Source organism: Botryllus schlosseri, chromosome 14, assembly GCF_051294905.1.
Source record: "Botryllus schlosseri isolate E-star chromosome 14, Bs_hap1, whole genome shotgun sequence".
Taxonomy (NCBI): domain Eukaryota; kingdom Metazoa; phylum Chordata; class Ascidiacea; order Stolidobranchia; family Styelidae; genus Botryllus; species Botryllus schlosseri.
In genome coordinates this window covers 9,840,783-9,856,439 of record NC_137249.1, presented here as the reverse complement: position 1 = coordinate 9,856,439, position 15,657 = coordinate 9,840,783, and the positions used below count along the sequence as shown (strand labels likewise).

Below are 15,657 nucleotides of genomic sequence, written 5' to 3'. Positions count from 1 at the left end.
GTCAGAGAAGACTCTAATAAATAACTCGAGGCGAAGCGAAAGTAGGCCGTGATATAAATTAGTAAAAATGGAGTGTATTCCGATAGCCTATATTGGCAGGACCGAAACTGTTGCATTGAAAGCCCCTCAATTGGTGGGGGGGAAGGGACAAGCTCGAAGGTGACCCAAATTTTTTCGTAAATCAACAAAAAGTAAATATGTTTTTGGGCAGAGTCAAAATCACAATGTTGAGGGAATGAAATGTTCCGGGTATAGCATATAAGGCCATTCGGGATGCTTCTAGTACAGGGTTGACAGGGGCCTGTGATAAAGTTTGGATAAGGACATCGCCATTTAGTGAAAAATATATGACACTGACTAGCTGGAGATTAGTCAACTTCATTGAAATAGCCTTGTTTAAACCAGGGCTTTGGAGCCGGAGCCGTGCATTTTCACCGGAGCTGGAGCCGGAGCTCTACAGAAAATTCAGCCGGAGCTGGAGCCCGTTATTTGAGGAGTAGCTGCGGCTCCGACGTATTTCATGAGATGCTATTATATATGCAACAACCATATCTGCTGATTTTACATAATTTAACAGCACGCCTGAATTTTAATGCCGTGCGCAGCAATGGCATGGAGAAAAAGCGCGTTCTAATGCAACTGTGATGTCATTGACAATTGACAAGTATTCATTATGACGTCACAAGAAGACACAGCGGCACCTATGTCTTCGACTTCGTTGCTGCATCCGATGTTTCTGACGGCTGACAGACTCTAGATTATTATAGATAACTAACCTATGGGTAGATTAGTAATCTATATAGACCAGGGATGACCAACCTTTTCGGCTAAAGGGGCACATGCAATTGACGAACGAGTGCGCGGTCCACTAGCCGCGCCAAGCGGGTAATATTGTCAAAGTTTATAAATGAACCAGGTCAATAATATTATTACTTGAGTATATTGCGGGTCTACTGTATACCGCCTGCTGGGCTCAGTTTGCAAGGACACGACTATTCGGCGTCTGCACACATTGATATCGAAGGTTTCCGGTAATATGCGACAATCATTTCATCGTCGATGATCTTTCTGCGAACGCAAACGCGAAAAGACTTTCTCCCGTAATTGCGAATACAGTTATACTATAGTTATACTCAATCGGGTAAATTAGGCGTTTTTTCATTTTTAGGAAGGGGTAGGCTACCAAGCAAGAAATCGTGTGACAATTAAACACGCGAAGCGTGAAGAAAAATTTCACTACTATTTTAGTGCATTGTAATGTACGACGATTTACTAAAAATGTGACTATGGACCCTGGATCTGCCAATGCGTCGGAACTGCTATTTTAGTCATCAACATCCCAAGTGTCGCAGCCAGACTTGTAATTTTTGGTTGGCCTTGCAAGCTCACAACCTGAGCAATTCATTTTCGTTAACATAACAGGATTTCGATAATATAATAGGAAATTTCCTCGCGGGCCACTCAAATCCCTATCGCGGGCCACATTTGGCACGCGGGTTGGTCACCTCTGATATAGACAGACCCATTCGATAATTTTCAGTGCCGGAGCCGGAGCAGTGGTAATAATGCAGCTCCGGAGCTGGAGCCGGAGCTAATGTATGATAGAAGAAAGCGCCGGAGTTGGAGCAGTTAAAATTTACGGCTGCTCCAAAGCCCTGGTTTAAACAATGGTGATATAATTCGCAAAGACAATACTTTGCACACTGAAATCAACGACCGCGCAAAAGAAATAAACTGACAAGCAGGTAAAATACAGGTAAATATGATTCTCGAGTGAAAGTCAATAACTAGAAGTAGCCTATCTTTTGTCACGACCATCGTAGATTTCACGAAATCTAAACGAAGCTTGATGTCAATGATCCCTCCAAGCTGCGCACGTGCGCAAATGCGCAGCGCTAGCACGGTCTCTGCGCACAGAAAATCCTATGATGACTCTTTTTTTCATTTCTCTTTTTTAGTCGTTACGCATTGTTGTCCAACGGTATGCGCAGTGAGTTGGTGAGTGTTGAGGGAACGTTGCTTGTAGTGCATTGTGATAATACGATATCAAAATAAATGTATTCTGGCATGATCTATGTGCGCGATACCAGTATCCATTGAGGTCACGAAATAACGACATGCTTGTATACAAAGTCATTATAATAATATAAGAACGGGCTCGCTCGAAGCTAGCCCGCTGAAAACTCATGAATAGTCTTTTACGTGTGTCATGAAGAATAGCACTATCGAATGTTTACATTCGATAATAGAACATAGCCACGTAGCATGCAATTACGCGCCCTGAATTTTCAAAAGTCATCAACTTTCTCTCCATCAGCTTTACCGGAAAATCTGATAACGTGGGTGGGGGAGGTTAACGAGTGAATAAGAATATATACAAGAACCAAACCAAAAAAATCATTCATGAATTAAAAGAAAATCCCTCTTCGCCCAACTAGAACTCATACAGTCATGCATAACAGTGGTGCTTATCGCATATTGAGGTCATGTGCTCCACGACAATGACTTGGTAATGCTCACGATCTTTGCCTTCATAATCTTCCGGACGACTTCCACACTCATGCGCTTCCAACATCAGTGTATCTCGTTTTGCGTGCGCCCGGAACTTTATTTTTGCTGCCGACCTTCTTGGCTTTGCTTACATTTTAAAACCGCCCAACGTACTAAACTGAAAGACGCACACGATTTCAAATTGGTATTTCTTCACTGGCAAATAATTTTTCTCCGCGGGATCAATCAATCAGGTTTATTAATATTTTCATCGTTTCAAAACATCACAAGACTGCGATAGCCTACAATGAAAAGATAGGAAGGTGTTGAAACAACTTGGAGTAGCCTTTAATATAAAGCACCCACCTTAGCCTAGGCGAATTAAAAAGAAGAGGCATGTACGTACACTGAATGAAAAGTAATCAGAGAATATAAGACGCAAGCGATAAAATGAGGTGGCATGTGGCGGAGGGCGAGGTCGATGTTAGGTCGTGGTCCGGTAATCCTGAAGACTGGCTAGTATTCATGGCATTTGTCTTACCGATTGCCAGGACAGCAATATTTGGCGCCAGTCATATATAGGCTCCCATGGACAATTGAACATATACTATATGTATATTGTATATGCATCAAAGTTTTCGGTCACCATAAGGACAGTCTTTTCCGGCCAAGGTTTGCTCGCTGCCGATCGTTCTGGCACACTTCTTGGAGTTGCATTGGTCTACAAATTCATACGTCTTGATGCGTCGTGGCGCGGTAATGGCCGACGCCGAAATGCCAATTTCTATAAATCATGGGTATTTTTTCTTGGGGTAAGAGTATACCCAACAATGAAGAAATTTGGTAACATTAAATCGCAATAAATTATTCGTCTGGTACCGGAAGAATATCCATTGTCTTTTGTCGACCCCATGGTTTGCGAATAAAGGTGTTGCTGGAATAGAGACCCTATGATCCGCAATATTACATAATATCTATAGGCATGATAATGAAGTATTCCACTATAGAGAACTACAATCTACAGTTCTAACGTTGCGAATCTGTCATTATTACTTTTACTGACAAAATTTGAAGTGTAAACAGTTCCGGGATCACTGAGCTCGCTACAGCGATAAAATAGACGCACAGTGTACAGTGCACAGATGCACATTGAAATGTAGAATTGCATAATTCGTAATTGTAGACGCTGATACTTCTGGAGAGTGTTTTAAAGGAAAGGCATGCTCGGGTCACTTGCTTATTCCATTTATGCAAGCGAGATGAAAATCAGCAATCATCTCCTGGAAATATTTGACCTTGTAAAAATAGGATTTTCAAGACAAATATAATAAATGTGATCCAGATCGAGAAGTATTCCCCATTACCATCTATACCTACTAAATCAATGTATTAGATGTGCTTTCGTTATCAGACTCACAGAAATTTCTTGAGAACCTTTGGAGTCGGAGATGAGGAAGCACTTACCGTACAGACTGTAGTGCAGAGGTCTCAAACTCAAATGTGCTCGCGGGCCAGTTTTCCAGTTTTGACGCCGCCGCGGGCCGCAGCATTTATAGGGGTATTCTGTGTCTTTCCAAGTATGCCTTATTTGGCGGGAATGAATTGTCCTATTGAAAGTGAGCCGATCCAGCAGACTATCAGTAAACATACATCGTCAAAATGTGATTTACTCTGCTATAAATTTAGGCCTGGCAAGAAAAGAATCATCATATTTATAACTATTTGAATAGAATTGTTGTTGTACTTGATATATATTAATTATAACATATAGACAGTAGACACCATATGGGCGGACAAATGTATGATGCCATCATTAAAGCTATCGGGTTATAATTTTGCAGCTACTATGAATATTTTGAATTTAACAGATTGATAATAGAGACTGATCTGATATCAAAACATTTTTAGGTTAACCATTGTAATTCCAATCAGCTTAAGTAGGCTATTAATCTCATGGCCAAATATCTTCAAATATAGGAGCAAAAACAAATATAAATATAATATAAATATATTAATGAATGTGTCCTAGTGATTGAAATGTAGGAACGCCGAACGGCCCATTGTTGTTACATCGTCGGAGCGTACCACTACGGTACTCGGTACCTGTAAGTGGCCCTAGTAACCGGGTTTAGCGACCAAAGATGTAACTGACAGATTGCCAATAGTTGCCATAACTACTTGCTTAGTTAGCGAAATACCAAGCTGCGACCTTCTGATCTATTACTATTACCCGGATACGCGTTAGTTTGTTGCGTCCACGGTTCTAACAAATTCACGGCATTCCGACTTCCGAGTCACTCCCAGTCCACTCGTGTTATTTTCATTTTGCCATCGAGTTAGCCCGAGTCTGAGTAATGCTAAGAAACATCGCGTCTAAGTCCAACTCACAAATTTCAGTCTAACGAATCGTCCAAGGGTCAGCTTTTGTCATCATGAATTGGAAATGTGGCGAAATAGTGAATCTTCCACTGCATGGTAGCATTTGCAATTGATATGATAGAGAGAGAGAGAGAGAGAGAGAGAGAATCTTTATTCGTATACATTACATATCAACATAACACTACAAAAATGTAACAGTGAAATGCGACATGCAAGGTAGACGGGAGGCTCGATATGACATAGTCTTCAGAGCCGAGCCACCCGGGACAGGAGCAATTTTCACAGTCGATAACTAATGCAAAAAAAAAAAATTAACTAACGAACGAAAGGAAAAATAAGACACAGTATCATGGACCAATTTGAAATACAACGCAAATACAATTTAGCGGTAGTTAGAGATGAGAGAATGAATGAATGTGAATGATGATGATGTACATGTGAATGAATGATAGTGAAGTTTGATGAATAGTTTCAGGATTTCGGGGCAATTTAAGAGGGGATTTTGACTTTATAACCTGTAAAGATATGTGACACTAAAATATTTTGAAATTATTAAAAATCTAAAATGTCGTCGCGGGCCGCACAAAATGCTCTGGCGGGCCGCATGCGGCCCGCGGGCCGCGTGTTTGAGACCTCTGCTGTAGTGGGTGTTCGTTAAAATGCTCAGACTCTATACAACTACTTCCAGATCGAACCAAATGTCCTCAAATGTTAAAAGTGCCGTTTCATGCAGTCGCAAAAGTTACCAAGTTTTGTCAGAGTTCTGTGAAGGAAATATTGGTAGCTATAGTCGGTGTGGTGTGTTTGTAGTTTCCAGAGTCAGATTCAGTAGGCCTACATATTGAAATAAAAATGTTAAGAGTCAGTGGTAATATGAACCAACTTCAGAGCCCTGCTGGTAGTGTCAGAAAATCAATTAATACTCTTCAAAATGACGATAGAAAAGTTGGCATGAGCGCTATTAAACTGCTACTAATTCAAATTATTGTGATTTATCTGTAGTTGAATCAAATTGATCTGCCATAGTGCTAGTGTAGCAGTAGCAGAGAAAAGAACGTCGTAAAGATGGTGGTTGGATTCAATAGGTTTGGACATGATGTTGGATAGCACAGCTATTTACAGTTGGTCAATTTTGTTTGTTTCCATTTTTAGTGCAGCAAACTTGATGTTCTTGAAGAATGCATGTATGATGCCACGCAGCTGCAACAAGTAAGTACTGTTACGGCCAGCAACAACTCATAGACATTGATCCTACTTTTGAAATGATGGCGAAATCCAACTACAGACGGTACACATGCAACAGGCTACTTATTACTGATTAGCCTTAATGCTTATGTACAACGATGGGTACACCATAAAGGCATATAATTGAGACATTACACAGTCAAATATAAGTTTTGAAAACCCCTGGTCCAAGTGATGTGAAGCCATGAATCATTTTTCTTCCTCTTTCAAAACTGGCACTTTCAATAAGCACTTCGGATCCATCCAAATGCTGTTTTCTGTTACTTGACTTGACAAAATACTTGAAATTGTCTAATAGAAGTGGAAGCGGTCATGGTTAAGAAAATCTAAAGAGATCTACTCGAGTACGTTCGTAAAAAGTGTTGGCTGGCTTCTGTTTGTGCTCATCGCTGCTCGCTGCAGACACATTACACCAAACTTGGCGAAGCAATAAATTGTCTTGTCTATCATTGGCTGACATCTTAAAGGTTGACATATATAAACTCCAGTCTCTATAAAGGCAATGTTTTTAATAATCTTGCAACCACAATATGAAAATTTTTCTCTTCAACATGACAGAATCTTGTTGCCAGCACTGTCGACCTCAAAGATTGGTTCGAGAAAATACTCCTCGCAAAGTGACGAATACACCCACGTCATTGTCGGAGCTGGTAAGGAATTGTTGTAGATAACAGTGTTGGGATGACTCGGGTCATGACTTGACTCGAGTCAGACTCGAGTCACTTTTTCGTATGACTTGACTTGACTCGAGTCACTTTGCTAAAATGACTTGACTTGACTTGACTCGGCGTATCAGAAATGTGGATTGACTCGTGACTCGGAGCAAAATTCACGAGTCAATTTCAAGTCATCAAGTAATCGGTGTCGATAAAAATCATTGCATATGTTCGGATTGCTCGCGCAACGCTGGTGTAACCCGTGAGAGCGGCCAATCATTCAATGATCGTGCGTTTTACTGAGCCTCCATTGTTCTCTCACAAATATATTGATCGCAAACGACGTGATCGAAGCTTACAGCCTACGTTGTCTTAACTATAGTATAGAAAAGTAATTTTATACCAAAATGTCTATTCCTGTCCTGTGTTCTTAACTTAACAACCAAACCTCTTGTTTTATTGAAATTGAATTTAAAAATAGTTTATAATAGTCCTCAACCATTGGCGCAGGTTCGAATTGTATCATATCAATTTGCAAAAGGGTAATGTATTACATCTTATCAATTCGTTTCTCTATTCTCTAATTTGGCTGGTAACTATAAACTGAGGCTGTGCAATTCCTTACGTAGTTTATTAGTTCTACTTATATGTGAGCGATACAGCGCCTCTACTCTATATCCCTTCATCGGTTCAAAATCAATGACCACTTAATCTGTATTTCAGACAGCTAGCAAAATACAATGACGTAATCACGCCTCATACCTCAAAAGGCAATTTGACTTGAATTGTGACTTGACTCGTGACTAGACTTGACTTGACTCGACTTGACTCAAGTCACCTCCAAAAATCGACTGACTTGACTTGACTCGAGTCAAAATGTGCAATGACTCGAAATGACTCGTGACTCGAAGGTAGTGACTTGATCCCAACACTGGTAGATAATCAGGAGGTCAGCCAATAATTTTACATGTTCCTTCGTGCCAGGATCTGCCGGTTGCGTACTTGCCAGCAGGCTCTCGGAAGACTCGGCAAATAATGTCTTGCTACTTGAAGCGGGTCCCAAAGATACAATTTTGAATAGCTTTCGACTGCTTTGGAAAATCCATATGCCGGCTGCTCTCACTTATAACCTGTGTAACAGCAACTATAACTGGTAAATTTGTTTCTGGAAAATCTAACGCCTAATAGACTTATCTGATGATGCCTACTGTCCATGTGTTTACTGAGATACTTGTACGAAGTCATTGCTATGCATTTCACTGTTGCCGTGGCTGGTGAATGTTATATTGAAATACAAGTCTGACAAAGCTGCTTCAGATATGCACAAAACAGCAAGTATGTCTCATAAGCTATATATAATGGTGTCGGACTTGTGATTTTTAGATAATTGTGATTTGACTAACCAGGATTGCGAGTCGAAAATCAATTGCTGAATTTAGGTATTACCATACGACTCCTCAGAAAAATGTCAACAACAGAGTCATGTATTGGCCACGTGGACGTGTTTGGGGTGGGTCGTCTTCGTTGAATGCGATGGTGTACATACGCGGTCATGCTCACGATTATGATCGATGGCAAAGTGAAGGTGCTTTAGGCTGGGATTATGACCACTGCCTCCCATACTTCAAAAAGGCCCAGTCTTATGAGCACGGGGAAGATACTTACAGAGGTGGTAGCGGACCGTTGCACGTATCAGAAGGTTTGTAAATGATGATTTTATCATGTGTTTTATCTCACCTTTCTTTTGTGTTGTCTCTGTGGCAGGTGATGCATCCGGGCCTCTGCACCAAGCATTTATTGAGGCTGGCAAGCAGGCGGGATATCCCTATACTCCCGATATTAACGGGTTTCAGCAAGAAGGCTTGGGCCCCTTTCAGATGACTGTCCATAAGGGACGTAGATGGAGTTCCGCTACGGCCTATTTGCGACCGGCTCTGGACCGGCCAAATCTTCATACCAAGGTATTGTTCCACACTGAATTTCGATATTTCAATGAAACCTTAATCGGTGCTATTTCTCGAGGTAGTATTTTCCTTGTGGTATAAACTGGTTTCCTTAATTATCAGCTAAAGCAGAAATACTCCAGAAAAACTTTTTGTTTGCGACTCAATTTTTTAGACAAATCTCTACACGACCCCATGATAGGCAATGGTGTGTTGTTGTGCAATGTTCACCGTATAAGACTGATAAGTCCTGTAAGAAGAGACCTGCTAATGTAAATATCAAGTGTCCTTTTCATGAAGGGAATAACTAATTACAATAAAACAAAAAGGTAGTGATTGATGAAATATTAGGCTGTGCAAAATTGAGTAGCGGACTGATTCCTTTCCCAGTCGCAGTATCAAGCTTTGAATCTGGTATTTGAATGCTGCTCATTATGGCATCAGGCATAGTAAGAGCCAATTGCAAAGTTCACATCATAATGTTGAGGTAATAATACCAGTAACACTTGGCAAAATGAATGTTTTCTTGTTTGTTAATCATAACTGTGTCCGACAGATAGACCTTTCCGTGTCTAGTTGAACTGAAATTTCATACCGCACGATCTGTTCGACTTGTTGGCCGATGTTGTGCGGAACTTGTAGTAGATGTTGTCGCTTCTGCAGGTCCGCACTATGACGGAAAAGATCATTTTTGAAGGCAGCAAAGCGGTGGGTGTGCAATGCATGGAAAACGGCACCCCAACTCAGTTCCGCGCGTCCAAAGAAGTTATCTTGTCAGGTGGCGCAATCAATTCACCTCAGCTGCTGATGCTTTCCGGAGTAGGTCAGTGTCGCGCAAGTTCAAATCCCGAATAATTACAGCCAACAAAGTTTCGTTCCTCTATCAGGCAATGCCGATGACCTGAAGGAAATGGATATTCCGGTCGTTCAGCATTTGCCCGGAGTCGGAGAGAACTTACAGGATCATTTGGAAGTTTATGTACAAAATAAATGCAAGAAGGTATTTGTCTAAAGCAGACCTGGGCAAAGTGCGGCCCGTGGGCCAAATGTGGCCCGCGAAATGATGCTTGGAATTCAGAACGTAAAACTTGCTTTATTGAATGACTAAAACCATAGGCTGTATCAAATGAACAGGAAATTCGTTAACTTTGAAGTCTTTTCATTAATATACCACGATTAGGCGGCCTACGTACCTCGCATGCGTAATCCATATTCAAAATAAAGGCAATGTGGCAAAGTATGAGTGGCAATTGAAGTCACAAGAAATCACTCTTTCCATATAGTTTAGTTCAAACCTTCCTTGTTGCTGCTACTCACTACTTTGACCACTCCTGCTCGATGTACCTTCGACGAAACAACTAACAGCAACTGCAAACACTTTGCCATAGCTATGTCCTTCATCAAGAGATTTATAATGAATTTGGTGGGAAGCCACACAAGATGTTTATGTTCTAAACGTCAGGCTGTTGTATGTAAAATTTTTCGCAGCCCATAACACTGTACAGCGCGCAACAACCTGTCAACATGGTGAAAATTGGCGTCGAGTGGCTTTGGAGGCAGACGGGCATGGGTGCTACTAATCACATGCATACAGGAGGGTTCATAAGAAGCAAACCTGGCATTACCCATCCTGATATTCAGTATCACTTCTTGCCGTCGCAGGTATGCATTGGTATCGGGTACGGGTACTACTACAGCCAATAAGAGACATGCGCAATAAAGTGCTTTAGTTGTCTGTGATCTTTATGTGCAATCTGGGATTGATACTATGTCCCATCTCTCCATCTGAAATTTTGATTTACAAGTTATAAACTTGAAAATGAAATCGACATGCCGGTCATAGTCACTTTCGGATAAATAACCAGGATCAATTCTGTGTTCAGAGGTGGTCAGTAACGAAGTACTTCTACTTTTTGGAAGTACTCAAGTAGTTTTCTTCTACTTCTGGTACTTACTCAGGTAGCTCTGATTTTCTCTACTTCTACTTCGTAATGTTTGTGATATTCTTACTTTTCGCTATTTTCAGGAATTTCAGGGCTGTTTTCACGGAGTAGGCCTACCAACATTTAATATTCATAAAAGTCAAGTAGCCCAGAAATTTTGTTGCGCTTCGCGCACAGTAGTTATCGATTGACAAATATGTTTTCACAAAAGTATCAGTGAATATAATTTAGGTACCGGATTGCTTGGTTCCGCTCACACCGCATTGTCGCCCATATCAAATATTTCATCACAGTAAATATGACTCACCACAACGTTTAAAACTACTGTTTCGCATATACTATGATGAAATATTTCATAGGGGCGACAATGCGGTGTGAACGGAACCACACTACCCGCTACCTAAATTATATTCACCGATACTTTCGTGAAATGATATTGGTCACTCCATATCCACTGTGCGCGAAGCTTCACCCAACTTTTCTGAAAATTTAATGTTGATACTCCGTGAAAACAGCTCCGAAGTTCCTCAGGCTATCTTCCTGATTGGAGGATAAAACTAGTTCTACTTGACAAACTGAAAATAGTGAAAAGTAAGTAAGTAGATCACAAAATAATATGAAGCAGAAGTAGCAAAAATTTGTTCTACTTGAGTAAGTACTACAAGAAGAGGAAAACTAATTAGTGAATACTACAAAAAAGTAGAAGTACTTCGTTACTGACCACCTCTGATTGTACTTCTACTTCAAGTAGTTTTAGGTGGCTTATGGAAGAAGTACTTCTACTTGAGTGGCTTTCTTGACTACTTTGACCACCTCTGTTTTGACTAAAGATATAGTCCTGCACCATATAGACAGTCTACTGATCTGGTTAGATGGTTGCATGCTTTCAAATTATAGACCTGTACCCTCATAATAACCAACAAGTATGACTTTGCTGAGATGATGTAACCAACTTCGATTGTTATTTCTATTTTAGGTGATTGATCATGGCAGGGTAGCGCCCGAATACCATGCATACCAGGTTCACGTGGGTACAATGAGAGAGACAAGTCGTGGTTGGCTCAAATTGAAGTCCAAGAATCCAAACGACCATCCAATTATTGAGCCCAATTACCTTTCCACAGGTATGAGTTTCATTCTCCAAAATATACCGGCAATCTACTATGTGCTGCGGTTGCTGTCTGCATTTACCGAATACTGCAGTGAAAATTTGAATAGAATAGGACGTATACCTGTTGTATGAATTACGAGTGTTGTATGAATTACGAGTTTATTGAACAGCTGAGCAGGTTTGAATGCTCCCGATTTACTAAGATAACGTAACATTAAAGTTAACGGTCTGATATAATAACTTGCATAACGCAAATCTGTCCAGTTCTTATTTTCAACCTTCTAGAAGTCAATCCTAATCGGCCGATTCCAGCTGCTGGCATGACTATGAAATTTGGCTACCTGACTAATTTTTCAAATTTTCAGAGGACGATGTAATCGACTTGAGACAATGCGTGAAATTAACCCGAGAGATTATGAATCAAAAAGCTTTTGATGAATTCCGTGGGGAGGAGCTGCGCCCCGGTCCTGAGGTAACCAATATCATTTTGATACTCCTACTATTCAGTTGAGCACCCTGTTACTATACACGTTTCACGTTGGTGCATGAGATGTGTGACCAATTTGTGACTGAGCCGTCGTTTATCTCTTGCAGTACCAAACCGACTCCGAGATTGACGCGTTTGTCAGGGCAAAGTGCGATACGGCCTATCACCCATCCTGCACTTGTAAAATGGGGAGTGAATCTGATCCAATGGCTGTCGTCAGCAATGAAGCAAAGGTAAGGGTGGGACTTCTGCTTCAAAGTACATTGTCGTATATCTTCCAAGTTGTCCTCGATACCGCACTGTAGGATTGTCAGTAGGAAGTTGTCTCCGCTAGTGCAGATCGCTGTGATTTCGTCAACACTGCATACTCTTGAAACCCAATTTGGGATATCTTTTCAATGTCTGTGATTTTTTTTCAGGTATTTGGTTTGGAAAATTTACGCGTTATTGATGCTTCAATCATGCCAAGCGTTGTCAGCGGCAATTTGAATGGACCTACTATTATGTTAGCCGAAAAGTTAGCAGACAATTTACGTGGGAGACCAGCTCTTCATATGCCGAATACCCCGGTATATCAGCCAGAGTCACTTCTTACTCAACGCTGAATAGATGAGATAGAATCCTTCAACAGTGGAACTATCGTCATGAAATCTTGTTACCAATTTCGCTAACATTTGAAGAATTACGGTTCTGTTACCTATCTGTGAAATAGACAATTTTGTGCATTATCCCTTATCTGTGCTTGATCCAGTTGCGTATATTATGATTATATTTACTGTGTTTCTATCATGTTAATAATTTAGGCCGAATTATCGTCCGTCAGGTTCTCACGTGTGGTTGCTATCCAGTGGCGTAGACAGGGGGGGATAATCGGTGTCCGATACCCCCCGTTCCGAAGCTCGAAATACCCCCCGTCTTACATATATTTCCATTGATCTAATATTGCTTGTTCTAATTCGATAATCCCCTAATTGCCGCGCGGCATCATCACGCCATCGATCAATCAGACAATGCAGTGCCGTGATGCCTTTTTCTCATATTGTTCTCTCGTCTACGGAAGCCCGAAAAACGCATCTCACATGGCTCTCCCATCTCATCTAACTAAACGATATTATCCATGCAGTTACAGAACCAGAAGTCACAGTAACAATAACACTCGCATTTAAATTTCGATACCGCGCGAGTTGGTTTTCGTGTTTGACAGTCTATTGTCAACAAACGTTTAGAACATGCGCGCTAGGCTTGTATCATTAGAGATAGCAGATCCCTACAGTACCAAAACAGATCGTACTAATCAAATGTTCTGTATGGAATCTATTATGTATTGATCCAATTTGCGATCATTTAGTTCGGTTGTTGTGTGTGGGTTTCCAGATCTCCAGCCGTTTCGTGTCTCAGGCCTCTGGCGCATCTGCTGACTGTCCTGTTATAACGCGCTTGGCCAGTAGTAAAACATTGGAGGCTAGGAAAATTAGGCCGCTCTGTGACTCGCGGCGCGTGATAGTGCTACTCGATGTGCTATTGTAATGACCAGAAGTTATAGTATTGGCCTCGACAATTCGCAATTGTCACTTCTACACCGCAAACGCGTTTAGGAATGCATTTTGATCGCGAGCCTAAGCCTGCGCCAGGCCACTGTTACAAGCTCAAGCTCGAGCGGTAATTAGTCTTTACCATCTCCACACACCAAAAATACTACACCATCTTGGCAGACCGTAAAAATCATATTGATTTAAAACAAAATTAATCCAGATTGTTTGTATCAAACGGCAACAGACTATAATTCATTTGCGTGTCTTCACTCTTCGAGTGTTCGTCTTTGAGCGCAAAATAGAGAGATCTTCCACTGTGCTGTAATATGATCTGCGCGCACTTTCGTGATTACATCCTCGCTTTGGTAATTAAGGTCAAGATACCTCGCTGTCATCGAAATGTGTTTGCTACTTCCATTTGATCTGATACATCGTGATTTGCGAGGTGATCATCGATCACCTGCTGCGTTGAGTCATGATCCGCGCGCATGAAACTCGCTGTCGGCAAATAGTGGCGCGCAAGTCAAAAGCGCCTTCCGTTTGTTACTGTAGCATGCGACTGCGCATAATAGAGCTATATTTTAAGATAACTGGCAAATGTTCATGTGTATAAAGACGTAAACACAAACGAAATTATCTTGCCCTTGTTGTATCGGCATTTGTGTGTATTAAACCGCAATTAAGTGGTTGTTAGCATAACGAATATCATCTTTTCAAAAAATATCCCCCGTTTTAATAAATATCCCCCGTTTTTTTTCGGCTGGCTACGCCCCTGTTGCTATCTGTTGAAATGTTCTCATCACAATAATGAAGCTTTCCTTATCTACCTTCAAGGTATAAATTAGGCAATGTTTTACATCTACTCTCAATAAGAGATTTTCAGACTTCTTCGTCGTACATGATTTTCAAGCAATAAAGAAATTTTTGAGATATGGATCCAATTTATAAACTGACTCGGCAACAGCCAGGGGAGTCAAACAGCCTGCTCTTGCAATGCTATGCGAAAACTCGTCATACATCTAGGTATCGAACACCTTCAAAACACACCAGGGTTATCTATCCTAGAAAATATACGTATTCAAATACCGGCTTGTGTGAAAAATCTATTACGCCGTTAGCTTGATGTCAGATTAGGGCACACGACCACATACTCGAGTCTGATAACGATATTACTTCAGGTTACCATACGTCCTTCTTTAAGAGGATTTGTCCTCCTTTTTCGGGTTTTTGAAAATATCCTCCGAGGACGCCGAAATGTTCCCCTTTTTGGGAATCCGTCCTCCTTTACAGCTTTTAGAGCTAAGAAATGGACATAAATGACACTAAATAGGAAATTCGTGGTCCGAACGAAAGTGACGACCTTTTTTAGTCAACCAACGGAGAATGTGAAAGAAAAACTGTATTTCCGGAGTTGGGCCGGAAAGTCGACCTTTTTTTGGTCAACCAACCAGGCGCGTATCCAGAGCGCGAAAAAGGGGGGGGGTTTGCGTTACGAAATTGCCTATTATGACAATTACTCGTCTCAGCGCCAGGGCGAATAGTTACGATATTGTATAGTTTAATAATAAAAAGAGATTTGCGGTGAGTGGGAGATGTACGAATACGATACAGACATTGCCTGAAAATCGCGTTTCTTTTACGGTATGATTGAAAGAAATTCGTAATTGCTCACATTTAGTCATGAGCCAGCAAACGCCGCCCCTCTCCAAGCGCCTAGTTCCGGCCAGAGATGCGCGATTTTGTTGGGTTTTGACGATATTATGCGCAGGCGCACGGTCGGTAGTATCGCAGCGGACGAACCAGCGCGGAATAAGGCGGTAGCATAAACGAGGGCGATCGCAATCGCCACAGAGAGGTGTGGTGTGAACAGT

General features: G+C 41.2%; 2 protein-coding genes across 2 annotated transcripts in view; one reads left to right on the top strand and one right to left on the bottom strand.

Moving 5' to 3' along the window:
• The window catches only part of LOC145455033 (signal peptide, CUB and EGF-like domain-containing protein 2), a 169,491-nt gene that overhangs the window by 123,419 nt on the left and 30,415 nt on the right, over positions 1 to 15,657 (bottom strand). The gene's annotated exons all lie outside the window — the stretch shown is intronic.
• Positions 5,774 to 12,987, top strand: LOC145456348 (choline dehydrogenase, mitochondrial-like). The gene is made up of 13 exons (XM_080334419.1): positions 5,774 to 5,954; positions 6,022 to 6,078; positions 6,673 to 6,764; positions 7,755 to 7,923; positions 8,210 to 8,469; positions 8,535 to 8,731; positions 9,377 to 9,536; positions 9,601 to 9,713; positions 10,202 to 10,375; positions 11,633 to 11,780; positions 12,133 to 12,239; positions 12,362 to 12,487; positions 12,674 to 12,987. Exons 1-13 carry the CDS (start codon positions 5,935 to 5,937, stop codon positions 12,857 to 12,859), a joined length of 1,809 nt encoding a protein of 602 aa, XP_080190545.1. The 5' UTR covers positions 5,774 to 5,934; the 3' UTR covers positions 12,860 to 12,987.

Bases quoted from the DNA above. Each gene is read 5' to 3' on its own strand.
- LOC145456348 (XM_080334419.1), top strand. From the start codon at position 5,935: ATGGTGGTTGGATTCAATAG. The intron at 5,955-6,021 runs GTTTGGACATGA...TTCCATTTTTAG, and splicing joins ATGGTGGTTGGATTCAATAG to TGCAGCAAACTTGATGTTCT. The intron at 12,488-12,673 runs GTAAGGGTGGGA...ATTTTTTTTCAG, and splicing joins TCGTCAGCAATGAAGCAAAG to GTATTTGGTTTGGAAAATTT.